Source organism: Urocampus carinirostris, chromosome 4 (genome assembly GCF_059441175.1).
Source record: "Urocampus carinirostris isolate Australia breed hairy pipefish chromosome 4, RoL_Ucar_1.0, whole genome shotgun sequence".
NCBI classification, from domain to species: Eukaryota; Metazoa; Chordata; class Actinopteri; order Syngnathiformes; family Syngnathidae; genus Urocampus; species Urocampus carinirostris.
In genome coordinates, this window is record NC_142352.1 from 31548464 (window position 1) to 31576124 (window position 27661).

The 27661-nt window shown below is 39.8% G+C and overlaps 2 protein-coding genes across 5 annotated transcripts in view; both read right to left on the reverse strand.

Moving 5' to 3' along the window:
• Window positions 1-6078, reverse strand: part of LOC148367313 (uncharacterized) — a 42900-nt gene extending 36822 nt beyond the window's left edge. The window contains exon 1 of the mRNA XM_088334174.1: window positions 5899-6078. Within this exon, the coding sequence (XP_088190300.1) occupies window positions 5899-5957 (59 nt within the window). The 5' untranslated portion in view covers window positions 5958-6078. The remainder of the gene's footprint in view (window positions 1-5898) is intronic.
• Window positions 6079-8888: 2810 nt separating this feature from the next.
• Window positions 8889-26974, reverse strand: LOC148367314 (forkhead box protein N5-like). 4 transcript variants are annotated; one of them, XM_088333239.1, is made up of 9 exons: window positions 26565-26713; window positions 23513-23605; window positions 22288-22357; window positions 21101-21294; window positions 20856-20918; window positions 14489-14616; window positions 11950-12182; window positions 11845-11880; window positions 11439-11651 (listed from the first exon to the last, which is right to left on the reverse strand). In XM_088333239.1, exons 2-8 carry the CDS (start codon window positions 23603-23605, stop codon window positions 11852-11854), a joined length of 810 nt encoding a protein of 269 aa, XP_088189365.1. In that variant the 5' UTR covers window positions 26565-26713; the 3' UTR covers window positions 11439-11651; window positions 11845-11851. The 4 variants fall into 4 exon arrangements, with proteins under 4 accessions (XP_088189363.1, XP_088189365.1, XP_088189362.1 ...); XM_088333237.1 differs by lacking the exons at window positions 11439-11651; window positions 22288-22357 and adding an exon at window positions 8889-9055 and having other exon boundaries at window positions 26565-26974; XM_088333236.1 differs by lacking the exon at window positions 22288-22357 and having other exon boundaries at window positions 26565-26974.
• Between the last annotated feature and the right edge of the window lie 687 nt (window positions 26975-27661).

A 27661-nucleotide genomic window follows, 5' to 3' on the forward strand; every position in this document is an offset into this window, starting at 1 on the left:
TAAGACGAAGTCACTACGGTGACGGGGATCCATGTTTACCCCTTGACGTCTCGAGCACAACTGACGTGTGTTCAGCAAATCGCGCTGTATATACGCGGAGAAAGGCGTTTGACCGTCACATGCGTTACACACGCTAATTCACGTGGTAACTCCACGATACAGGTGCAGAACAAACGTGCTATGACAGTGCTCCACCCGCGATTACCCGCTAAAATTTCGCGTCCTACCCGCGTGTAACCGCGCCCTGGCCGCGGCCGTAGCACGTCGTTCTGCGTCTGTACCGCGTCATTACCTCGTGTGTACCACGTGTGCCGCCCGCGGTTACCCGTGGTCTAAAGTTTTGAGCAGCGGAAAACTTTTTCGCGCGGCCAACCGCGTGTGAATTTCTTGCCGCGTGTAAAGCACTGCTGTATGTCGTCTGTATCGCGATCTCAAAGCGTGCAACGCGTCTGCTTCACGGGCAGAAATTTCTGGCCGTGATTCAGCCTCGATACGCCCGTGAAAGGCTGTGTGACCGGGCCCTTAAGCAGGTATTTGGATCGAATCGTTGTTATTGTCCTGGGATTGATACTTCACCCTTCCATCAATTCCCTCAATGCGCCGCTTCTATATGTGGATGGCAAATTCCTTCTTTCTCTCGTCCAGCGCCAGCCAAACTTTTAGCACCTCTATCTACCTGGCCTGCTGCTGCATCTTGCCTGCCAGGCAAAAAAGAAGGCCAAATGTACAGGCAAGAGAAAAGTAATATGCCAAGTGTTCTTTGTATGGTAGAGATGTACTGTAGCAAATTTACACAAACATAAAAAAAAAGTTCACACCACAGAGATCAACGAGCGGCAAACAAAAGTATAAAGAATTTACTGTTCCTAAAAAAAGTCTTAATCTGTTGTCACTATGGCAACAGAGCCAAAAGGGATTGTTTATTACATTACTGATTTTTTAGGGTTTGACTCATTTGGCTTCTATTCTGTAACATTTGTTGTTGTAGAAGTGTACCAATTAAAGGTTTGTAGATGGCGGCGCAGTGGTTAGCGCTTGTGCGGCACAGTTTATGTCATGGGAACCTGTCGTGGGTTCAAATCCAGCTCCAGATTTCCTGTGCGGAGTTTATATATCCTCCCCGTGCTTGCGTGGGTTTCCTCCAGGGACTCCGGTTTCCTCCCACGTTCCAAAAACATGCATTTCAGGTAAATTGGCCGGTCTAAATTGTCCCTAGGTGTGAATGAGCGAATGAGTTGTCTGTCCCTGTGTGCCCTGCGATTGGCTGGCACCCAGTTCAGGGTGTCCCCTGCCCACTGCCTAGAGATGGCTGGGATGGGCTCCAGCCCCCCCACGACCGTAATGAGGAAAAACGGTACGGCTAATGAGATGAGATGAGATGAGATGGGATTGTATTTACACTATTTGAACTTTCAGACTTTATTCTCAAAATATTGTGAAATGGAACCTATCGTAGACATGATGACATGTTGACATATTTGTATTTGTTACATTGCTGTTTTTTTATTTGACTCTCTTGGAAATAAAATGTTTTATCTTAGCTCCAGGGTGAGCTTTCAGTTATTCAATGATCATGACATATCCACGCAAGAAGTAGCAAGAAGTGCACCAAATAAGATTCCTTGGTTTCACGATTGGCCTCTAGCACGAGGGAAGAGAATCGCGTGACACAAAGCTTCTTAAAATGTATGGAGGACCTATCTTAAATTCTAAATACTTAAACATATATTCCATATATATCACGTAATACTTTTAATACATGACATAAATGCATTGTGTTCATTTATTCATGCATTTTGTCATGTAGAATATTATGGATAGGTGTACTAGTAGATCGTAAGCAATATTCATCAATATCAAAATAATTAGAGGCTTGCGATTCTTCTGTTGATTTATTATGAATCCAGAATGTATGACTTTTTTTTAATTGCATTGCACAAAATAACTATCACAATGTTGTAGTTTTCTGAGAAAGTCCTGTAGGTCAGTCGCCCCAAACCATTTCAGTACCAAGAATCGATTTGATATGAGACCCCGAGACAATATTGCATTTTGTTGCCCACTTGCAAGGTTTAGTTAGCTATAGTGGGGCATGAGGCCAGACGGGGAATGTCTGGCCCATAAGGCAATCCGTTTTATTCAATAAATAACTTCATGTGTTTAAAATATGGTGCATATCTAAAACGGTTGTAGTTTCATTAAGAAGTGATTACATAAATATGTCCATCTTTTTTAGAGCTTGTAGTTAAAAAATATACAGAAAAATACTACTACTTCTGTGTTTCCTGCGATATTTCCAGTTCTGACGCTGTCATAGTTAAAGATATATCCAAATTCTAAAACGTGCAAAATTCGAGAAAGTTGTACAATCTTTCTGCATAAATTCTGTACATATTTCATCTGTATATTCCAATTTTTTTCTGAGTTACAGCATTTTGACGTCCTGAGCTGTGAAGTCACCCTATTGGTTGACATGTTAATTAGTCGAAGATGTTCCGGGTGTTTTAGGCCAAGTCTTGGTAGTTGATAGTTTTTGTGGAGTATGTCCAGGTGTTGCGTCAGAGGTGAATGTAATAATGGTACAACAGTGCAAGCAACACAGAAAAGTGGCTACAGCAGAAACGTGGGGATAAACTAATGGACAAGGCAGGTTAGCCTAAAGGGGGCTAACCAGAATGATAAAAGGCATCCACAGCCTCGGCTAAAAAACGCGAGGCTGTTTGAGCAAAAACACAGTGAGCAGCCAGGCGAACCGGGAACCTATAACAAAAAACGGTTACTGCGACAAACACGAACCTGGCCAGAAATAAACCAATGGACACGACAGGCTATTTAAGGGAGGCTAACCGGCAGAAAAAAAAACAGAAATTCCTCGGAATCCCCAACACCAACGAGCAGCTAGCCCAACATCATTATACCAATTGCTACACACGTGGCTAAAAATACAAAGGAAAAGCCACAATTGCCTACCTAAAAGGAGGCAAAAGTGTAAGAAGAACCCACATTGTAACGGCGGCAGGTAAACCTACCTCATGCAGATTTTGGAGGTTAAGGCACGCAACTCCATAGAAACAATCATGAGCCCCCAACAACATATTGGACCAACAACATTTATCCAAGCAGAAACAAGCTGTGTGCAATTTCTGTGCACTACAATTGCAGTCTGTTTTGGTGCTGCCTCACATGTTGTGTTAATGGAATTCGCCATGTTAAAAGTGATGGTTTCTTTCAATGATGTCACAGCTCTGAAGGAAAGGAGCTCGATCTGTCAACTTTGAGAATACATTTCTCAAGGCCCCCTTTGCATGGAATATTTTGAAACACATCGCCATAATTTTGGGGAAAACACTACACATACTGTGCCTCATTTGTATTTTGAAAATCAAGACTGATGCTAAGGATGATTTGATTGTTTCATTTCAAATTTGTCTCCATTCACGTTAATGGATTAACAAGGCAATGCCCTATTTTATTAAAAGTGATTATTTGATTTTTGGACAACTATATGTTGTATTAATCCGGAGAGAAGCAAAGCTTATGCAATATTGTTTTTTGCGAATGTATTGGCACATGTTGTCAATGCACTGTATTCCATGTGTGTAAAAAAAGTGCGACAAAGCCGAGCTTCGAGCGCATTTTTGAGGCAGAATGGCGGAATACAAGTCAGTTTATACCAAAAACATGGATCGTAGATACGACCATCTCAAATAAGCAACAAGATAACAACTTTATTTTATGATCAAAGTCAACGACAGCAACAAGAAAACCTGGTCTATCTACCTTGATTGTGTGAGACATTCGGTAAAGCTTTTGTGGGTAAAATTCTCGCTTGATATACAACGAGGGTCCATATCGGGTAAGTAATAATTAGGATAACATTTTATGCCATAGAGTTAAATGAGCGAAAAATGTGGCTCAGATGTCCAGTTCATATTAAAAAGAGATTAGTTCACACACGAGTTTAACTTGAGAAGAATTGATTTAAATGCAGCGCTAGTGTTCAATAGTAATAATGATCATGAAAATTAATGAATAATTATTATTTTAACAATTATGTATCATTATTAAACATACATCATGTAACATATGCTTTAATAATAATGTTTATAATAATATGAGTATTTTTATTCTTATTATAGAATATCTAGTCGTAGTAGTAAACTTACAGTCTATTGTAAGCATTGGTAGCAAACTCACAGCGTTTCCCGACACTTATCATACTTACACTTACTAAGATAATCAGCCTTCAAGAAAATCCAAACCCGATCGCCAAGATTACTAACAAGATTTGAATTCTGATTTGCAAATGTGTCATAAACCGGAACAGGATCAGGACCCAAATGCGTGACGTGATCACAGAAGCCTTTTGTTTTACGGGAAATGGGGAGTCATGCACGTTAGACAGCAGTCTGGCGTGGAATGATAGGAAGCCAGAGGCCGACGAGTTCTATACCAATTGCCCGAGCAGATATCGGACAGAGAGTCGTTACCGGACAGGACGGGACATACAGGAATGATATCAAAGCAGGATATCAAAATTAAACAGGACAAACTACGCAGGAACGAAACTGAAAACCGATGTTAAACAACGGGACGGATAGGAATTATATCAAAACGGGATATCGAAATGAAACAGGACAAACTAGACGGGAATAAAACTGGAAACCGATATTAAACAAGACAAAATAAACGAGAACAATACCGGACAGGAAATATCAACATGAAACAGGACCGAGTCGAAACCCACATCTTGTAGGGCAGAGGTTTGTTGACGGACAGGCAAAGGATGTGTGAGAGCACTGAGTTTAAATAGACGGGACGCCAATCCGTCAAAGAGCCGCAGCTAGCGCCAATTGGGCGCCATGGCAACTGTGAAAAATTTGGATATTCCTGATTATGTCCATGGCCCAGTGAGTCATTTTAATGTCTTGCAGCCACATGGCTCTTCTAAAAATTGCTCCTCCCAAAAATATGTTTTTTAGAATTGCACCACACAACTGGTTATGATGTTTTCGTAAATTGTGACTCTAAAAACACAACTCAACATACAAATCTTGTATTGCTTCATTCAAACTCATACTGCTACTCCCACTGTTGTGGGTCAAAAATGTGCACGCATCCTGCGGTGATGAGGTAGGCTGAAAAAGGTTCTAAAGTTGTAGTTTTAACCATCCGAAGAATGAAATAGAAGCCTCACCTACACGTCCCTTATGTTCCCAGTCCATCTTTGGTGGTTTAACTTGGTGTAATAACGATGGCACACATGCGCATATGTTATGTCATCGTTTACTATAGTTCATCCTAATGAATCATGCTGCAATTAATAAAATCCATCCATCCACTATCTGCATTGCTTATCTCCAGTAGGGTTGTGGGGGTGCTGGAGCTCATTCCAGCCATCTTTGGGCGGTGCGCAGGGGACACCCTAAACTGGTTGCCAGTCGTCCGCAGGGCACACAGAGACATACAACTCACTCGCTGTTTCACACCCAGGGACAATTAGAACTGGCCATTTAACTTAACATGCAGTGTGGGAGGAAACCAGAGTGCCTGGAGGAAACCCATGCAGAACATGAAAACTCCACACTGGGAGGCTGGACTTGAACCCTGAACCCTTTCACCGTTTGGCTGCGTGCTAACCACCCAGCCGCAATTAATAAAATGAATAATGAAATTACAGATAACAGAATAAGCACACACAAAAAATAACTATCACATGTCCGGTCTACATTCTTAAATCATTTAACTTGAAAATGAATTTGCGTTTGACATATGTAGTATAGATAGCTTATGTAAACCATCATTGAAACACACAATGATTAAAAGAATGACAACACTGAACTATCACTTAAATAATGTTTCACGTTTCCCTTTAACTTTAAAAAAAATGTTTCTCACTGGATGAGGTTTTGCAAAAGCTGTCTGCTGGAGCTCCGTCTCCCAGTAAATTCTGACATGGTGGCCTCGTCGGCTCCAGCACCTTTCCTGGTCCAGGTTCAGGACTTGAACTTCATAGAGTAGCTCCCTTTGCAATCCAACTCTATCTGCAGCTCATAAAGCATTGGTCTTCATGGTGAGCCACTCTTCCTCTCCCTCCAGGAGGTTTTCATCCAAGTGTTGACTGAGTCCAACCTCCTTAAACAAAAAGAGTCATGTGACTCTCCCCAGACACTACGCAAGATGAGTTTACTACAGAGGAACCGACATCACAACGCATATGCTGTAAACATGAACATAATCTTTTTGTTTAGTAATCAAAAATCAACTGTTGCACAATCTTACACTAGGAGTGTTTTTTTAATCTTTGTTGACAAAAATATAAACACAGGTTTGGTTTTGAATGAGGAGCCTTGTGATCTTTCTTTCAAGACCGAAGTGAAGCATTTCTCTGGCACAAAAAGTACATGAGATCACCAGGCATCTCCAGCCAACTTTGATTGACACTCAAACAGGATTTTTTTTTGCTTGCTTGCAAGCCTCCTAAAAAATAGAACCGCTGTGAAACACTCAAATGTATTCTACTCAACAGTTGCCATGGCAGCACCACCACAGCAACACAGTCCGGCACCTGAACAGCTCAATCTGAAGTAGAAGACTGCCTAGGCACATCCATCATTACCTATGTGGCACATTTAACACTTCTGACTGGGCCAAAACGTTGCATGAATACTCCAATTAATAATGCTTCATTGGTTCGACTGTTCTCCTTGTTTATTATTTTGTAATATTTTGATGACACTACTGTACTGTATTAAAAAAGTGATGTACAGCAATCAGTATGTAGGGGAGCTGGATCAGCATGGAATTTAGCTAGTCGAGCACGGTACAGGCTGATACGAGAACTATTCAAGGAGTTAAGCTCTGGAATCCTGTAAAACGGACAGTTAAATAATCTTGCGTAATCTTTTTTGCAGGAATGAAGACAAACCAAGGGTATTTAGCATTTCATGGGTCGCGGATCCCTTAAACAACTTGGTCGTTGAGGTACCATTTCCTGGGGTACAGCCTGGTGTCCCTCATCCCTCACCTGGCTATTTTTCTGGGTAGGGATTGACTTCCCCAAATGAAATGGACCCGTTGTGTTGAGATTTATTGCTTTGCCAACCTGGAAGAGGTAAATGTCTTTTTTGAAAAACCAAAACTGCTGAGTCCATTTTTTGGGTGTGGCATTTTCACCTCTAGAGTGACCTACCTGATTGCTTGTGAATGACTGTAATCCTGGCCAAACTTGTTCTGCATTGGGAGAGTAGAATGGCTTTCTGGAAACGCTGCTGAGTAAGTAAAACTTTAAAGGATGACTCAATTTCTACTACGTGAATATCTTGTCCGTGATCACAGGGATGATTTTTATAACGATTTAGGGTTAACTTGGAGGCTTTTGGGAGTTCAGGAACGGGTAATTAGTTTTTTATTATATTGGACCAACAAGAAATCCTCGATAGGAGCACAATCCGAGAAAAAATGTATCTCATTGCAGAGTTATATTTATATTGGTAGATTGGGGAACATCCATCCAAATATTGATATTATCGATACCACGGAAGTTTGTTGATTGGATTGATACTATTGTCCCGGGATAGATACTTTGCTCTTTCGCCAATTTCTTCAAGGCACCACTTCTCTATTTAGAGAGCTCAGTCCTTCTCTCTCTCTCACCCAGAGGCCTCGCCCACTTTGTGCCTGAGTTGGTGACTGACAGGTACAATTTTAGCTCCTCCCCCAACCTGGCCTGCTGCTGCCTCAATCCTGCCAGGAAAAAGAGGGGGCTGAAGCTTTGCGACCACCCCTACCAGAAGCTATAAATGACAAATAAGAAGCACAGCATGGACCTGTTTTCTTCAGAAAGTACAATGTTGGACAAATTTCAACATATTGTTTTCTTTTATTGATCTTCACTATGTGTTGTGTACCATTACCCAATGCTAAATCTATTGCACCCTGGTCATCCTGGAAGGGGGATTACCACCTGTGAGGCCCCTTCTCAAGGTTTCTTATTTTCCTCGTGCTGAGGTTTTGATTTTTTTCCTTGCCCGCTTGTCGGTTTTAGATCAGGAGATGGTGTAATTGTAACCTGTGCAGTCCTTTGAGACATCTTGTGATAAGGCTATACAAATAAATGTGACTTGACTTATCTTGTAATTTGTGTGGCAAAGTAGTTGCTACTGTGGCAACACTAAAAACTTGACATAAGCACCTGGTAAAAGCTCATCTTCACAGTGCAACATGATGCAACCAAAAATGTTAACATGTTAGTGTTCCTACAAAAAATCTGTAGGGCCATTGGCATTATGGCAACAGATCAAGTGAGAGACAATTGATACTTTGTCTGCATTGCTGACTAAATTTTAAAATATTGAGCAATAGGCTTTAGTTGACTCATTGACATTTTTATACAGTATTTGTATTTTCATTACATTCCTGCTTTTGACTCCCATGGCTATTGTTCTGAAATATATAAGATAAATATTTCTACTTGTTTTTTCTTATACTTTTAAAGTTTTCATAGTTATGTAATAAAACATTTGTTTCCCAAAATACGATGCTGTTTATCTCAAAAATATTAACTCAATTGGGAAGGGTTTCAATGATAATGAATATTCTAAGCAAAGTTATCTGTATTGGATTGATAGTGATCAATACCGTATTTATTTGGATCATATTGATACTAAAACCAAATGTTTTATACTTTGTGAAAACATGAATTATAGTTTCTGTTTTGTTTTTTAACTGTCTGGTCACCTACTTTGCAAAAAAAAAAAAAAAAAGTGATTGTCTTCTCAAAATGAGAGCAAGGGTGGTGGAAATGGCTGAAAGTCATGACTAAAGTAATCAGCTCCATAAAAAAAAAACTTTTCAAACTTGCTCACTGAGGCCCAGTTTCCTGCACATTTGGAATCTCCAAACACTTTATTTCTTGTAATTATTGAGCTTGTTTCATGTGCTGCCATGTTAATACAGCATAGATCATTTGAGAGAAATGAACACCTCACGCCACACAGGATGCAAGCAAATGTCTACAGGCACATTAAAGTTCCATTCGAAAATATTCAGGCACCTGAAAAAGATTAAAAACAGGTGGATAGGAAACAGACAGAGGATCATGCTGCTAGAGACATTACAAAATCAGTTACCTTCTAATTATTCTCACTAACCGAGCAAAAATGTTAAGGGGACAGTGTTTATTTAGTACCTCTTACTTGTACAAAAAACCTTCATTCAGTAAAAAAAAAATAAAAAAATGATTTGAAAATTAGGCAAACGTGCATAAACTATTGTACCAATGTTGACTTTTATGAAGAAAAAAAAAAAGGAAAAAAATTCATGAGTCAAAAAATTGGGATTTCTTTTACTCCGTGGAATCCCTACTTAGGTATCCCCCATATTTGTCCGGTCTCAAGCCGCCACACTGTGCATTGTGGAACTGAGTCCCACTCTCGCGTGACAACAAGGAGCGGATTTTATTTCACTGACATTTGATAAAATAATGCCCGAGTCTAACATAAATAAATATACCACTATGATAGGTCTCCTCCCCACAGTTAAGATAGTTTAGGCTCATTTTGACAATTATTTTTGTCGTAATGGTTTAAAAAAAAAATGGTGCTAAGAGTTATTTTGTAAAAATGTCAGTTTACTGCAAAAGAGAAGGCTATCTGTCTACCTTCAGGCCACGTCATCAAATTGCTGTGGATACCTGGCTGGTGTATTCAGATGTTTGTGCATTGGGTTTTCATCATAAAGTGTCTCAACAATCAGCATTTGTTGTTTAATAATTTTCAACAAAAGGATTTCATAAAGACGTAGAACCAAAACAGTGTCTGTTGTTGTAACACCATGACTGCAAACCGTAGTTTAGATTATGCGGGTTTACTTGTGACTCCAAGAGCCAAGAGCGATCTTCCTTCAAGCCCAGGTGCCGTGGAATGCTTTGCTCCGAGAAGAGATACACAACATCAGTAGGAATGTTTGGGACTTAAGACACCTACATTTGCTAGCAATACTTTTGTTTTCCTGTCTTTTCCGGCTGTCTAGCTGGTGGCGGAGGGGAGAAAGAAAGAAACCTGATGGGTAAGCAAACCAGCACATGGACCTGAGACATAACTGCATTGAGTAGCTGGCTAAGATGGGTAACTACACTGTCGCAGTCTCGGACTACTAGAACAATGCCAATTGTTATAGTTTTTTGATCATTTTACTACCGTATTTTCACGGCATTAAAGCGCACATAAGTCTCGGATTTTTTTCAAATTGTAAGGCATGCCCTGTCTCTCATGCAGTGCAGCCCCCCCCCCATGCAAACGTTACTTAGTCTTCATATCCAATTTTTGGGCTAACGTAATAAAACAGGGCATGGATCATTTGCTCCCTATATACGTGAGGGATCACCCACACCCCATTGTGTAGATGCGCCACCAGTAGTCAAATTCTGAAACAGAACCAGAATTTATTTTCACTCAGTGCGCCCTATAGTCGTGAAAATACGGTGCATTTTCTGTATTATCCAATGCAACATCTGTTAGTTTGCTCACCCCAGAAGGAGGGTTATCTTGTGTGGCCACTTCAAGTTCTTACCTAATGCTGAGGTTTTTTTAGTTTTTCCTTGCCCACATACAGGGTTTGGATCAGGGGGTGTTGAAACTTTGGCCTGTGCAGTCATTAGAGACTTATAATCAAGGGCTATATTCATACATGTGACTTGATTAGTTGGCCATATGTTATCCAGACCACACAATTTACTGTATTGATTCCACCTTCACAAACACAAAATAGGTATGATAAAGAATATGAACACGTCTGTATGCCAGATACTACTCAGGGAAAATATCCATATCTGGCTTGCGATCCAGATGATCTAGATCCTGCTTGAAGACACAAAGGTCATGCATGTCCGGTTGCTGGATTTCTCATTAGTATTCCATCTATCTACCTTGGTCATATCTTTCAAAAGGGGTGACCGACAGCAAGACACACACATTTTTAGACCATGGCCAACCCAATTGCCCAAACACCCAAACAAGTTAGGCACCTCGGCACCCAAGTTGGTCATGCTTTCGTCCCTCCAGATGAAATGGGACACCAGAAAGCGGCCATGTCACTCGGGTCAGGGTGACACAACACACTCTTTTGTTCAACAGCAGGGCCCGACAGTCATTAGTATTACCTATACTAAATGTTGATTGTATATAGTCTGCTGATGCCCATGCAACGTATATTGCAGCCTGATCATCTTGCAAGCATTCGTTGCTTAGAGATGGTGTAATGGTGGTCTGTACAGCGTTTTGTGATTAGGAGCCATACAAATACATTTGACTTAACTTTAAAAAAAACTACAACATTTTTTTTGCTTCAGACACGATGGAACAAACAAAAACAATTCTTTACAAATAATTAAAACATCAGTGGAGAAACGACCAGGAGGCAGCACACACGACGCAATGTGCTATATGGTAATGGTTTACTAACCCCAAATAAACATATCTGATAAAAATTTCCACACAAATGACTTAAATACAAAATAAAGGATTTTATTTTAAGGACACATGCGGAACTAAGGCCCATTTCCAGTGAGGCTTAAGGCACCCAATGCTTTAAACTATTCTTTGGGAGCTCGGGCATCTGTTCCTTGAGGGTTTTCACTTGATAGTGTAGCACTGCAAAAGAATAATTACAATGATGATACACATACAGGTCAATATACAAATGTTGTATAAACAAAAATAGGCTATAGTTTATCCATTCCTGTTGCATAAAATAGACTTCCGAGTAGCCCCATTTGATTAAAATTAGGGTTCAACTATCTAATAAGAAAATAGAACTGAATTTGCAACACCAATTCTTTTGTACCTTTTTTTCACATTCCAAGTAGTCTGGCAATTAAGCCTATGGGGAGGAAAAAAAGTGTATTAAGTGCCTTTAAAACAAAGTAACTGTTCCAGTTATGAAATTCACCTGGGCGGGACATGCTCCTCTCCAGCTGCTTCGCCGATTCGGCAGTCAACCAACTCATTTCTTCCCTGAGACGATGTTGTCCGTCCGGGGTCAAGTGCCAGAAGCACGACTTCCTCTTGCCGTCTCTACACATTTGGTTGCAAGTTTTGCGGAAACTGCTGTTGAAGCACAGGTTGTGTCGAATCGTGTTCTTCCAGCCGTCGGGTGCCGTCTGAAAGAAAGGGAAGTTCTCTCTGGGGAAAAACGGAAAGCCACGTGAGCAGTGTTGGGGCAAATTTCCTGGGGAATACTCTAACCTGTCTGTCAAACAATTTTGTTCCTCAACCGTTGTTACAATACGGGGTTTTTAAAAAAATATAATGAACCATAATGTCCTCAGTCCTTTGACGGTTGTTTTTTTTCCCAATTTGCCAGAAACAACAGGCAGGGCATGAGGTCACGTAATTTCTCACTATTGATATTCTCCCTATCCAATACACTCATATTCAAGTTGCATTTACAACTATGAAATAAAATGCTGCCAACTGCGGGTCAGTTTATATGTGCATCACCAGTATTGAAATGTAGGTAGGGAGGGAGGGAGGGAAGGTTGTACGAGAAGACAATAAAAATACGGTAAAATAGTGCTGAATTATTTTAATACGCCATGCCGGGAGAAAAAGGAAAAAAAAAATTGAGAAGGGAATCTGAGTGGTTTCAAGACAAATAGGATATAGAGTGTCTCAGCTAAATGTTCATTTCCGAGTTCAAGTTTGTACAAGCAAATAAATATTACGGTTTCACTGCTTCCACAGCTTGGTATACACATTTCCATCTATTCTCTCTATTATGTGGCTATTTTTGAGCAGTTTTAGTGGGGTCAGCTTCAATGTAAGAATTGACAGTAGTTTGTAAAGAAGTTACTTTTAGAGTACCGTGCTTCTTTGGGTATCGGTGATCTTGGGGGCAGAGTTAATGTAATTACTTTTTAAATGAAGTAACTCATAATTATAAATACTTCCTTACCAGTAATGCGGCAAACACTGCATGTGAGCTAATCCTCATTTGGATGGGAAAGTTTGTAGAGAATTTTTACTTTCTGCAGTCATCCCCAAACTATATGAATCCTTTTTTATAATGCTGCAGATATTAAACCCATTCCAATTGTTGGTGATCCTTTTCACACAAATTGCTGTATCTTGCACCCAATTTGACCTGTACCGTAAATTTCCGACTACAGAGCGCACCTGATTAAAAGCCGCTTGCATGGTTTAAGAATGAAACAACATTTCTCTGTACAGGCCGCAACTAAATCACGTCCATTTCTTACATTTTAAGCCTGGCGCACACTTGTTTAAGTGGGGGCTCTTCGCTCATACCTGAAGCCGCGCTAGCTTTAGATGATTGTCCTCCAATCTCATTTTGTACAATGACAATAAAACCATTCATTCAAATGCAGTTATGAGTCCTGTTGCGGTGTGAGGTAAAAATAGAGATTTGTTGATCTAGAGTTGTTATATAGTTAGTCGTATTCTCTCAGTCGGTAATTACGTCATCTCAAAGTAAGTTTGCACCTTGGGGGCTGTCATGAAGGTGTAAAGCCACCAAGAGTTTTTACTTTTCGCAGGCGGTTCTGGTCCCTATTAACTACGAAAAGTGAGTGATCTCAGTACTATTGTAAAATGACAGTAATGACCATTTATTTAACTGCAATTTTGTGTTTTTAATTTTAGATTTATTGCTACCATGTTCTTGCAGTCCTTTTTTTTATTACCAATATCTAATAAATGAGTAAATGTTTCAACGTCGCAAGTTCGACCATTGCAGGACTTTTTTGTAATGGAAAAACAAGGTGTTACTGTCGTGCAAGATTGCAAAACAAACTTGTCTTTGTGTTGGTAGTTTCCATGGTAATGGACCAAATTGCTTTCGCTCGTAATAGCTCCTCGAGGATTAAAGAAACTGACTTTGATGCTGATGATAGATGACATTGATAGATAACATCCACAGATGTATTATTTGTGGATTTGACAAGTGTCTGAAAAAGTTAATAATGTGAGTACATTGTAAATACAAAAAAAAAGTACTGTCAAACTGCCAGTTTTGCTCCTTTTATGGATATGAATAATGTTGGGAAAAACTGAAGATGTTTTCTCAAAGAAGGCATACATTTTCCAGACGCAACTGCAGTATTTTGTACTTAGAATTTGTGCGAAAGAGCATCTTGACGTTTTTCTAAGTGCTTCCACAACCACAAAGTCAAGTCAAGTTTATTTGTATAGCCCTTAATCACAAGGAGTCACAAAGGGCTGCACAGACCACATATTACTGCAAACCACAGACTATTATTACACCATCCCCGGATTTAAAACCCAAAAGAGTACAAGGAAAAACTCAAAAACCTCAACATGAAGAAAATGAAGAAACCTCGAGAAAGGACCGCACAAAAGGTAACAACAACCAATTGATTATGTCGCATTGCATTTACATCTGCAGTGTGTGAAATGGAGCATAAAAAAAGTGGCTTGAGGTCTTTATGGAACCTTAGCAATCGTCCTACCTGGTAAAGTTGTAAATCTGTTGCACTTTGAGGCTCCCATTGTGGCTGCTCTTCAGGGCCAGGGCAATGAGGATGCAATAATTGACGGGTGGGCGAGGCCAACATCCTGGCTTCAGGGTTTCATTGTCCTGGTAACACACACACATTTGAGATTATGTTAAAAACATTTTAGGCCTGGGGTCTCAAACTTCATTTACTTGGGGGCTGCCGGAGTTATAGACTGGGTGAGGTTCGGACAAATCGGGTTTTACATTTAAAAACGTTAAAATGTTTTTGTTTTTTAAATTTAATACACAAAATATAATCCATATAAAAAATCATTAATGAAAAAAATATATAAATGAGTATTAAATAAATCCATAACCCACTAGGGCTTCTTTTAAAGGGACAGTGAGTATTCGTCAGTGCCTCCTAAAAGAAAGAAAATGTCTTTAAAAATAAATAATTAGCAAAGAACATGATCATACAATTTTTTTCTTAAATACTGTCCTGTTTTTACGTAAAATGAGCCTCACCTAGAGGGAAATGACAACCAACGACCATCTTGCTGCAACAGGTTCCCCCCCCCCAAAAAAAAAACCCAACAACAATCGAGGCAAAATAAAAAATAAAAAAAGTGATTTTCAGTACTTGTTTTTAAGCTGCATCACACAATACATCTATTGGTCAAATAATACACATGATTCCTTTGAAACTGCACCTGAACAGAAAGCACAGTACACAGGAATGGAATTGGGGATCTCTGAAACAAATGTTGCACGACGATAAAGCGACATCTAGTGGTCAAATATACTGTCCTCTTAGATTTCAAATTAAGGTTGAAGACTCACGCTAACATCCCTGAGGGCTGTATTTGTCCCGTGTTTTGCAACTTTGAAACGCTTTTTTTCGGCAGTAATTCACAATTTCGTTGACGTTATTAAAAATATTTTACTGCCAAGATCGCTTAAATCGATTAGGATTTTTGATAATCAGGAGTGACAAAACAAAACAATTCATTACTTGGATTAAAAAAAAAAAGACTCAAAGACCAATTCGATTAATTTAATTTTAAGTTTGTAATATTACAAATATATATATATATATATATATGTAAAAGATATTAAATTCACCCGATTTGATTTTGTTGTTGTTTTTTTAAAGAAATTTGCCTCTTTTTGAGCAATTCAAAGAAAGTAGTTTAAGGAACACCACTGGTTTGGTATTTGAAACAAAAATCATCCAAATGTGTGTTTTTTCACAGTGCAACTATCCTTGGTGTGAGCAAAAATTGCAAATTGTGTTTCTATATTCACCATGAAGCACTGTACGTATCATATATCAAGTCTAGAAATTTGTATATGATTTGTAAGTATAGAAAAAAAAAATGTTTCCTCTCAACACCTAAACCCTAGATATTCGAAAAATAAATTCACCATAGTTCATTTATCAACATGAAATTGTCTTTTTAAAATTATTTGGAAAAACCTTAGGTAAATGTAGGTTTCTGCATATTTTACTTTGTTTAACCACTGACTAAGGAATTTGTCAAGTCAAGTCATTTTTATTTGTATAGCCCTAAATCACGAAGAGTCTCAAAGGGCTTCACAGATTGTTACACTATATTACACAAACTATTTTCAACCGACAAGAGGAGTAGGTTATTCGTATACAATGGAGTAGAAGTGAGTTTTAAGTTTAGATTTAAACATTTCCACTGAGGTTGCAGATCGAATCTTAGGGGGAAGAGCATTCCACAGCACCGGTGCCCGGATGGAGAACGCTCTCGAACCAGCAGAAGACTTCTTTGCTCTCGGGATCATCAGAAGACCAGCACTCTCAGATCGTAGGCTTCGGACCGGGACATAGTGGCAGATCAGATCTGAAAGATAAGAGGGAGCAAGTCCATGTATGATTTTGTACAATACTAAGAGAACTTTGAAGTCACATCTTTGGCTAACTGGGAGCCAATGCAGGTTAGCCAAAATCGGTGTTATGTGATCGTACTTTTTTGTCCTAGTTCTATGCGGCAGCGTGTTGGGGAGGCAGCGTCAAGAAGAAGGATGCCTCTCGTCTCAATAAACTGGCTAGGAAAGCGAGCTCTGTTGTGGGCAAAGAGCTGGACAGCCTAACAACAGTAGCTGAGAGACAGGCACTGAAAAAGCTTAGGTCAATCATGGACAATCCATCGCATCCGCTTCACAGCATTATCTCCGGACAGAAGAGCAGTTTCAGTGACAGACTGCTGTCACTGTCTTGTACTACGGACAGACTGAAGAGATCTTTTCTTCCTCATGCCATGAGGCTCTTTAACTCCACCCGGCAGAGTAAAGGCCCACATTAAACCACACCACCTACATTGGATATTACCGAATCTTACTGCATTATGTGTAGCACTATTTAGTTACTCGATATAACATGCTAAAGTGGGCATTTGCACGTCACACTGGGTATTTGTATATTGTATTCTTTTGGCTGTATTATTGTATTGTTCTCAGCTCAGGGATGCTGCTGGAAATGTGAATTTCCCTTAGGGGATGAATAAAGTATCTATCTATCTATCTATCTAGTTAAAAGCCTCGCTGCGGCATTTTGTACTAGCTGAAGAGACTTGATTCTGGACTTCGGGAGACCGGAGAGTAGTGCATTGCAGTAATCGAGACGGGAGGTAACAAATGCATGAATTATTGTTTCCGCATCAGACTGAGACAGTAATGAACGGATTTTAGCAATGTTGCGAAGATGGAAGAAGGCAGTTCTAGTAATTTGCTTTACATGCATCTCAAAGGATAGATCAGGGTCAAATATGACACCTAAATTTTTAACTGAGTCACTCTGTGTGATGTGACATTTGTCAATGTTCACAGCAGTTTTTGAGAATAAGTCCCGGCATTTAGGAGGACCAATGACTAACATTTCGGTCTTTTCAGAGTTAAGACGCAAGAAATTGAGTGACATCCACTCTTTTATCTCAGTGAGACAGTTTAGTGTGGAAGATTTCTCCAACGGAAGATATAGTTGAGTGTCGTCTGCGTAGCAGTGGAAGCTGATATTGTACTTGCGAATAATATCACCTAATGGAAGCATGTAAATGTTGAAAAGTAGGGGGCCGAGCACTGAACCCTGCGGAACACCGCAGGTAACATTAAAGGGCTCAGATGTCGTTTCACCATATTTAACACAGTGCGTCCTATCTGAGAGGTAGAATTTGAACCACGAGAGGACGGCTCCTGAGAGACCAATCCATTTTTCCAACCGTTCTAGTAGGATATTGTGGCGCACTGTGTCAAAAGCAGCACTAAGATCCAGCAGCAGCAAAAGTGATGAAGCGCCAGAATCCATTGACATTAGGAGATCATTTGTTACCTTGATCAGAGCTGTCTCAGTAGAGTGGTTAGCCCTGAATCCTGATTGCATGGATTCAAAAAGGTTATTCTCCGATATGAAAGCATTCAGCTGCTGTGCCACTACTCTTTCGAGAGGAAAGGTAGGTTTGACACAGGTCTGTAATTACTTAATATTTCTGGATCAAGGTTGGGTAGTTTCAGTGTGGGTTTAATAATGGCGGACTTAAAAGCTGCTGGAACTACACCTGAGGAGAGTGATGTATTTATAATATTTAGAACTGAAGGCCCAAGGACGCTAAAAAGACTTAATAAGTGAACCTGGGAGCGGGTCGAACTGGCAAGTTGTCGGTTTGGCCGCATTCACCACTTGTTTGAGATCATCAAGCGACAGTTCACTAAAACCGGCCATTTTCCCAGGGCAGCCACCCTGTCGTGCATCTGTAAATTTCAGTCCTTTAATACGTGTGGTACTAACAATATCTTTTGCAATTTCTTCCTGTATGCATTGAATCTTCTTAGTGAAGAAGACCATTAAATCCTGAGCAGAGTGTGTTGAACTGTCTGCGATAGCCTGTTGCCTTGTAAGCGATGCTACAGTGTCAAAAAGGGCTTTGGGGTTGTTCTTTTGAGACGCAATCACCTTCGAAAGGTAGGCCGATTTTGCAGAGGCAAGGGCCGCTTTATACTTTAACAAGCTGTCACACCAGGTTTGATGGAAAACCTCAAGCTTGGTAGCGCGCCATTTTCTCTCCCATTTCCTGCATTCTTTTTTAAGGGTTCTAGTTTCATCAGTAAACCAAGGTGTGCGTCTTTTAGGACGTGATTTTAGTTTTATGGGCGCTATTGAATCCAGCACACTAGTCAGGGTGGTATTGAACTCATTCATGAGTGAGTCAATCGAGCCATTGTATTTAGGAAAGGACGCAACTGCTCCAGGAAGGAGTTCAAAGAGCTCAGAAACTGTGCCAGTGCTTATATTGCGTCCGCTAAATCCCTCAGCTTTATTAACTCTACATTTAGTTAGCACCTCAAATGTCACTAAATAATGATCAGAGATAACAGTAGTACACGGTAGCACCATAATGCTTGAGGTTAAAACTCCTCGAGTCAGAATCAAGTCTAGCGTGTTCCCATTTTTATGGGTTGGCAAGTCAACCAGTTGAGTAAAACCAAATGCATTAATTAGAGAACTAAACGCAATAGTAAGTGAACTGTGTGGGGAGTTCATATGAATGTTAAAGTCTCCCATAATTATAATTTTGTCTGCATAGGTTACTAGTTCAGACAAAAGTTCAGCAAATTCGTCTAAGAAAGTTGTGTATGGCCCAGGTGCACGATAGATAGTTATTACATCAATTGACAATTGAGGGGACCGCATCACAAGAGCCTCAAACGTTTTGTAATTATTAGAGGTACGTGTATTAAATTTGAGCGATTTTTCAGAGATTAGCGCAACACCACCACCCCTTTTCAGCGTGCGTGCTATATGACTACTCTCGTAGTCTGGGGGAGAGGCATAATTTAGCGCTAAGTACTCATCCGGGCGTAACCACGTTTCACAAAGACCCATACAGTTAAGTTTATAATCACGAATAATGTTATCAACAAGTAAAGCTTTTGGAGCAAGCGATCTAATATTTAACAGACCAAATTTCAGCTTTGCTGAATCATTTGACTTAGCTGAACTCTTTGTAGTCTTTGTCGAGATCTTCAAAAGCTCCCGGCGTTGTGGCCGTTCGTGAGCGCTGAGTTTAAAGCGTCGGTTGTCCGGCGAGGAATGAATGGTGGAATTAGTTACATCCTCGCGTCCATCTTGCTGCTTGGACTTCACACGCTTCACACATCTACCTGCACGGCAACCACGCTTCTGTTTCCTTTCTTTACGGCGCCGCCGCCGTCGTTTATTAAGAGGAATAGCTGTCCACAAGGATGCCGGGTCTCTTTGAAGTTCGCTCGGTATATCATAGGCGGTATAAAAAGTGCCCGAAAAATCGAAATTTAGACGCCCACCCAACCGAATAAGTTCGTCCCTACTGTAAGTGTTTTTGGCCACACATGTGTCCAAAAGTGAAAGCAAAAAAGACAAGAGAACGGCAATAATTAGAAGATTAGCTGGAGAGCTACGAGCCGCAAGCATGTATCCATGCGCAGCCGCCATATGGGTTGAGTGTGCCACCCAGATTCCTCAGTTATATTTTGTATTTTCAAATATTCCATTAAAGATTTTCTAATGACTTGTTATTTAATTTGACACAAATTGTTAATTCTAAAATGATGCCATACTTCTAATATTATAGACTTTCCCCCCAACTACTGGGATTTATTAAGAATTTTTTTTTTAAATAAGCCCATTAAAAATAAGCAACCACGCTAACTCCTTTCAAAGTTGTTGTGCTATCAGTTTCATGTGGGTGAGCAAACCTGTACCCGAAAAAGTGGACTGGAAAGGAATGGGTGCCACCAGGCTGTACTTGCCCAACACAAACCATAGGAAGTGCTGCCCTGACGACCCAGGCTGTTAGGGAAACCGTGAACCTTGAAAAATAAAGGTCTAATATTTGAGGTTTAAAACAAATATGAAAATATTTTGGTCTTTGTAAATAAAAAATAATGTCATTTTATTGCGATTATGATGAAGGCTTTTTTTTCCTGCACAACAGAGCATCTTCAAATATTCCCTACTTTAAAAGGGACAGTATATATTATTTAGCACCAGAGATACAACAATGTCACTCATTAAAAATAAGCAAAATACATGAACTAAAAAAAAGACATGGATTTTTGAAAATACTCGTAAGTCAAGAAATTTGATTTTACCCAAAAGAAACAAAAACTATGTAAAAAGCTGGGCAAACTTTTTTTTTTATGTGCAGTTTGGTCGCTGAGTCTCTGTAGTTTGCATTCTTCCTAGTCCTTTTTAAGTGCCAATTCTCAGTTGTACTACCCAATACAGTGACAGCTAGTAGTCAAATAAGACACACCGTCCCTTTAAGGGACTAACCCTTTTACACATGTCACATGTATGGTTAGCTTCTCCTTACCCATACTTTTAAGGATCGACCCTTGCGTCTCCGATGTGTTGTCCGGCAAGAGGGGCCATCATCCTTGACGTCATAACACACCAACCCAAAAAGGTGAAAACAATTTGATGTTAGATGTTTATCACACTCTTGTCCAACTACATATTTTTTTAAATTCTAAAGTACAGAGTATCGGACCTGTACTACACAAAGAAAACATGACATCAATAAACATCAACGTGGCACAAAGTTTAAATAGACTGTACCAGGACATCAATGGATGAGCCGAGAACTTTCGTTCTTCCCTCCTTGGGACAGTACTTGTGCCTTTTTATGTCTTTCTTTTGAGTTCCCTCTGCAAGTTTAAGACTCTGCCGGGGTGCCGCAGGTTCTGCGTAGGGAATCGGACAGGCGATGTTGGGATTGACGAGAAGCCACAAGTTTGGCTTCACAAAGGTATCTTATAAATGAAAAGAGGGGTCAGGATTAAATACATTTCATATCAGGTAAAATGAAGAACTTTTCTTGGTAGACAGGCAACATGTTAAACCAAACATAAGGTACATAAATTAAAAAATTGAGAATGCTAGAAATAAAAAAATCTCTTGATTTAAAGTAACTATAGATCAAGGGTATTCCAAAAGTCTTGGGCACATTCAAAGTCTCCCCATATCTCCTTAACTATGAAGGAGTGTAAGACAACAGTTGTGCCATTGTAAACCCAATTTTGGAAGGCTACTTTTTATCCCTATTCAGACCCATTTATAGGGTTCATTCAACCAGAAAAGGAGTTTTGTGTGCTTGAATTTGCAAAATTTAAATAATGGAAGATTGTTCAACGTGCATTTTGCAGAAAAGGAGCCACCAGAGAGGAAGTCTATAGTGAGATGGCATGGTAAAATCACAACGGACGAGTGCTCATACGGTGCTAAAAGAACGGGACTCTCAATATCGGAAGATGTAATTGAACACGTTCAAACTGCTTTCTGGCAGTGATCCTGTGAATCAGTGGTTCCCAAAGTGGGCGGTACCGCCCCCCTGTGGGCGGTGGAAAGATCTGGGGGGTGGTGAGGAAGAAGGCGGTAGGTGGGCGGCAGTCCTAGGTCGAAGTAAGAAATTTGAACCTAGTGCGGTTGTGAAACCGCAAAGCACTGTTTTTTTTTCAAGGTTTCGTAGCGAGTGATGAGTTTTGGCCAACCACAATTGTTACTGTTCGAGTTTTAAAAGCGCTGACCAATTAGAGGCAAGTTTTAATAATAGCACAGGCCAATAAATGTGACTCAAAGTTTGCAAGCACCACGCTATGCCACACCCACCGTGTGAGCTCATTGAGTGTCATGGCGGACTCCGTTAACATAGTCCTAAAGTCAACAAACAAGAATGAAATTAAGTTCGCAAAGGCACAAAGACATAACCAATTCTGTGACTAGCTAAAAATGTCTAAGTGTCCTACCCCAAAACTGCGCTAGTAGAACACTGGGGAGCCAAGGGGGCGCCAGCTTGCAAACGTTTGGGAACCATTGCTGTAACTCAATCAGAAGCGCAGATACAGAATTTCAGTGTTCAACAAAAAATGTTTGGCGTGTCTTAAGAAGCAAACTGCACATAGATGAAGTTATTCAAACAGTTGAAGAACACTGATAAACCAGCTCGTCGTGATCTTTGCATTGCAATGCAAAAGAAGACTGATTAGACGGCCAGAAGTTAACACGCCTCACACTGGTATATGGGGTACTGAGAACCCACATGAACTTCTTGAGTATGAGCAAGATTCCTTAAGGATGACTTTGTTTTGTGCCATGTCAAATAAGCTGTCTGTGAACCATTTATCCTTGAAAGAGCAACAGTCAATGCTGAGTCGTATCTCACCATGCTGGAAAACTAGTTGATGGATAAATTGGGTGAGAAAGTCTAGTGATTTCATATTCCAAAACGATGGGGTGCCACCACACTGGAGCCTCAGGTTTAGACAGCTTCCAAACAACACTGCCAGAGATGGATTGGAGTCATTCTAGAATGATTACCATATCATATTCTGGCCACCCAGATCTCCAGATCTCATGCGATTTATTTTTCTGGGGATTTGTGAAAGCATTCTCTATGTGCACCCTATTCCAAGAGATTTGGATAAAGGCATGAATGAGAGAAGCTTTTGTAACCATTGAAAATGCAATGCTAGGACGCATTTGGCAAGAATTTGATTATCAGCATCGTGAGACCAATGGTTCTCATATTCAACATTTCATGTAACGATTGCGATTACGTCAAGTTTTCTGAAGTTTGAATTTTTGGGGTTTTTATATTCTTAAAATGTTTGAGATATTTAATGTGAAATGTGCTCAATACACCCTGCAATTATGAAAACACACCTTTAAGAGTTTGTGTATTTCTTCTTATTCTTTAAATCAATACTTTATATTAATGAAGTTTTTTAACCACTAAGGGGAACTAAACAACACACATTGTCTCAAAGTGACTTGAGGGAACAGGAACATCATAAAACATCAAGAACTTGTTGTTTGATTATTTTAACTGGTTTTATTGACAAAAAAACTAATAATACTTCAACACAAGGACCCCATATTTAAATGTTGTGGTACACGATGGGGTAAAAAGAACAAAAACCACAAAGCGCACCACATTAAAAATTAAACTGTAAAAGTAAGAGTCGCATTCACCTGATGTTTTGTCGTACCAAATGAACTCATCTTTTCTTCTGGAGGCTCTTGCTGAAGGCCTCTGTGCCACATAATGATCACCAAGTTTATCATCTATAGGTTCAAACAAACCTTTATTAGACACACAGTACATGGACAGCATCCCTTTTCAACTGAGTCAATTGCCAATCCATTTTGGTGAGAAATCACAAACTGATTTGGTTTGTTTTGGGGGAAGTGAAATACAATTAAATAAACATGTTGTGCCAAAATATATAAATAGCAAGTAGCAATGTGTCTTTCTCAAAAGTAATAGCTATATGAGCAGGCCCGTCACGATGGGAGGGCCACAGGGGGCCTGCTTCGCCCCGCAAAGACCTTTTGCCCGCCCACTGGAAGCCTCATTTTTTCTCTTAATTATTATTGTTATTGTTAGCTTTATCACCAATACATTAAATTATAAAGAGACAAGTGTGCTTTAATTTAATTACGCTCCCAAACAGCTCTTCAGATATTTTTGTTCCTTTATATGCAAACATAATAATTGCCCATCTTACACAAAAAATGACTTTAAAAAAGGGGGGGGTAATGAAGCAAAAAAGAAAATAATTCAAATTGAAAATAAAATAAAATAAATCAAAATGCAAAAAAGTAAAACAAAAGACAAGAAAAAAAATAGTAGGAATGGTAAATGGTCTGCATTTATATAGCATTTTTCAAGATTGAAGACTTCCCAAAGCGCTTTACAAAAAGCTAAAAAAAAAGTGAAAAGCTAGGTAAGATGAAACAAGAAAATCATGGGGAAAGGGGCAAGCAATAAAGCAGCAAACACACAGGGTTTTGGTGGTCTGTTCGTTATCTTAATAATGTAATATTATGCACAAAAATGAATAAATAATTAAAAAAACATCTGGGAAGCCCCAAAGGGTTGCCAGCCTGCAAAAGCTTGGGAACCATTGCAATAAATTATAGTAGCATTTATTTCATCTTTTTTCACCCTCCAGTGAACTTTTAACTGGTTTAAACTTTTAACCTTTCCATACTAAGCAACTTTAAAAGTCAGGCGAGTAGAAGCCCTGCGTGACACAAAAAATGTCAACAAATAAACTCCAAAGTACAATAATAAACTACTGTATAGTGTTTTTAAAAAAAAACTTAACACGAAACACATTCCTTAAAGACTATCTATCTAGGTCATATCCCTCAAGAGGGGTGACCGACAGCAAGACAAACACATACAATAACAAAGAAAATATAAGGGAAAAAATTGCAAAAAACACAAAAATTTTTGGACCATGGCCAAACACCCAAACAAGTTGGGAACCTCGGTACCTAGGTTGGTCATGCTTTCGTCACTCCAGATGAAACAGGACACAAGGAAGCGGCCATGTCACTCGGGTCAGGGTGACACAACACACCCTTTTGTTCAACAGCAAGGCCCGACAGTCATTAGTATTACCTATACTAAATGTTGATTGTATATAGTCTGCTGATGCCCATGCAACGTATATTGCAGCTTTCACTGGTTTACCCCTGCCCATCCCTTAGAACGCACCCAAACATCCCACTATCCTTTTACAACACCTCTCCATTCATTCCTATCACCAACAAAAGCTCTAGCTTTCACTCAAAGACACTGGAAACAAATAATATCTACAAATCTTAAAAAATATATACATTGGGACCTCGCTACTTCGCGTTTGACGTGCGTGGGTTCAGAAAAAAAAAAAAAAAAAGTATATATATATATATATATATATATATATACTATTTTTTTGAAGGGGCGTCACTACTTCGCGGATTTTCAATTTTCGCGGGTGGTTTTGGTCCCCATTAACCGCGATAACTGTAGCAATAAATATAACCCTACTTAACCTTTCATATATTCAACAAAGGGCAGCATGGCGGCGCAGTGGTTAGCGCATGTGCGGCACAGTTCATGTCTTGGGAACCTCCTGCGTGGGTTCAAATCCAGCTCCAGACTTCCTGTGCAGAGTTTGTATGTTCTCCCGTGCTTGCGTGGGTTTCCTCCGGGCACTCCGGTTTCCTCCCACATTCCAAAAACATGCATTTCAGGTGAATTGGCTGGTCCAAATTGTTCCTAGGTGTGAATGAGCGAGTGAGTTGTCTGCCCCTGTGTGCCCTGCGATTGGCTGGCAACCAGTTCAGGGTGTCCCCTGCCCGATGATTGCTGGGATGGGCTCCAGCACCCCCGCGACCCTACTGAGGATAAGCGGTGTAGCTAATGAGGTGAGATATTCAACAAAGTGCAACACGGCAGCACAGTGGTTATCGCGTGTTCGGCACAGTTCTGCGGTCATGAACTTGAACCTCCTGTGTGGAGTTTGCATGTTCTCCCCGTGCTTGCGTGGGTTCCTCCAAGCACTCCGGCTTCCTCTCACTTCCCATAAACATGCAAGTTTGGTTAATTGGCTGCTCCAAATTGTCCCTAGGTGTGAATGAGCAAGCAAAATGTCTGTCCTTATGTGCCCTGCGACTGGCTGGCAACCAGTTCAGGGTGTCCCCAGCCCACTGCCTGAGGTAATGGATAATGGATGGATATTCAACAAATTGAAATTCAACAAAACATAATCCATGGGGAAAAATGCATATTGACCAATCACAAGAGAAAAACAATCATCCGACTGTCTTTTGCTTTAGAGTAGATAATGAAGTATGTGAGCAGTTGTCGAATGTGCTGTCGATTATGTTTAGCATGCATCAGTCAAAAAAATAGGGTTACTAATCTTGCATTCCCATTCATATGATATGCCACCCTCTGAGACTGTTGTTTGTAAATAAACCATTTATCATCTTGTTTAAATTCTACATAGTCTGTCTTGCTGAAACGAAAAGGGTGCTGTATTGTGTTTGTAAGATCTATTAAGCCTTAACGAGGGAAATTGCAACCATTAAAAGGGGAGCAATTGACCGAAGTTGAAAGTTAAACTATAAATGAGTATGCATTATATTAGACGCATTTTGTCAAAGCAGACACGACTACATTATTGTTACAGTTGAATGAAAAGACGTCTGTGAGGATTTCAAAGCAAGGATGAGTTCAAATAGTCACCGTCTCCAAATTGATCCGTGGTTGTTTGCAGTTTCACCTCTTTGTCCAAGTCCCAGTCTGTTAGACCGACTGAGCAGTGGAGCTCAAAGAGGCGAGCTTGGGTTTCGAGCCTTAAAGTCATGGCAAACGATTTGCAAAGTAACATTTCCTCGCCTTTTGGAGGCTGCTGCATACCTGCTGCAGCTGAAACTCGTTGCACTTAATGGGAGCGTGGCACAATAAAAAAAGCAGCAAAAGAAAGAAAAAAATAAATAAACCTGCAAATGGAAAAAGTAGATAAGATATAGTTGAATCAAATTATAATAGAAAAATGCTGCTACAGGATAAAAACGTAATCGTTTGTGCACACGTGAAACACACTTTCTGCTTTGACGAATAAATAAATAACTGGAAACACACATACATCCCCATGAGAATAAATTTAATTCTAGAAAAATAAAATGCTGAAAAATCGCGTTTATATAGTTTCGCTCAATCAATAAAGTTTTTTAAAAATATTTTTTTTACCACTAAGAGGCAGTAAAAACACACAAATAACTCTGAACGAAAAATGCTTTTCATATCACGCACTGTAAAATAATTTGTCCCCAATTTGACATTCGACATTTGACATTGTGTAATTTTAACATTCTTAAATAAGGACCATATGTTCACTGAAATAACATTAAATTAACGCTATTACTGAGTACATTACACTTAATTAACCAGTGTTAAATTAACACTTAACGAGTAAACTTTTAGCAATACATCATTGAACATTTGTTTTTTGCCTACGAGTTTTAAATTAACTCTGATACTTTTACTGTGCATGCATTTGTTAACACTATAAGGATAACAGCTTAAGTAACTTACAAAATAAACTACCGGTAGTTAACATCCATCCATCCATTTTCTGCACCACCTATCCTCAGTAAGGTTGCGGGGGTGCTGGAGCCCATCCCAGCTATCTTTGGACAGTGGGCAGGGGACACCCCGAACTGGTTGCCAGCCAGTCGCAGGGCACACAGAGACAGACAACTCATTCGCTCATTCACATCAAGGGACAATTTGGACCGGCCAATTAACCTGACATGCATGTTTTTGGAATGTGGGAGGAA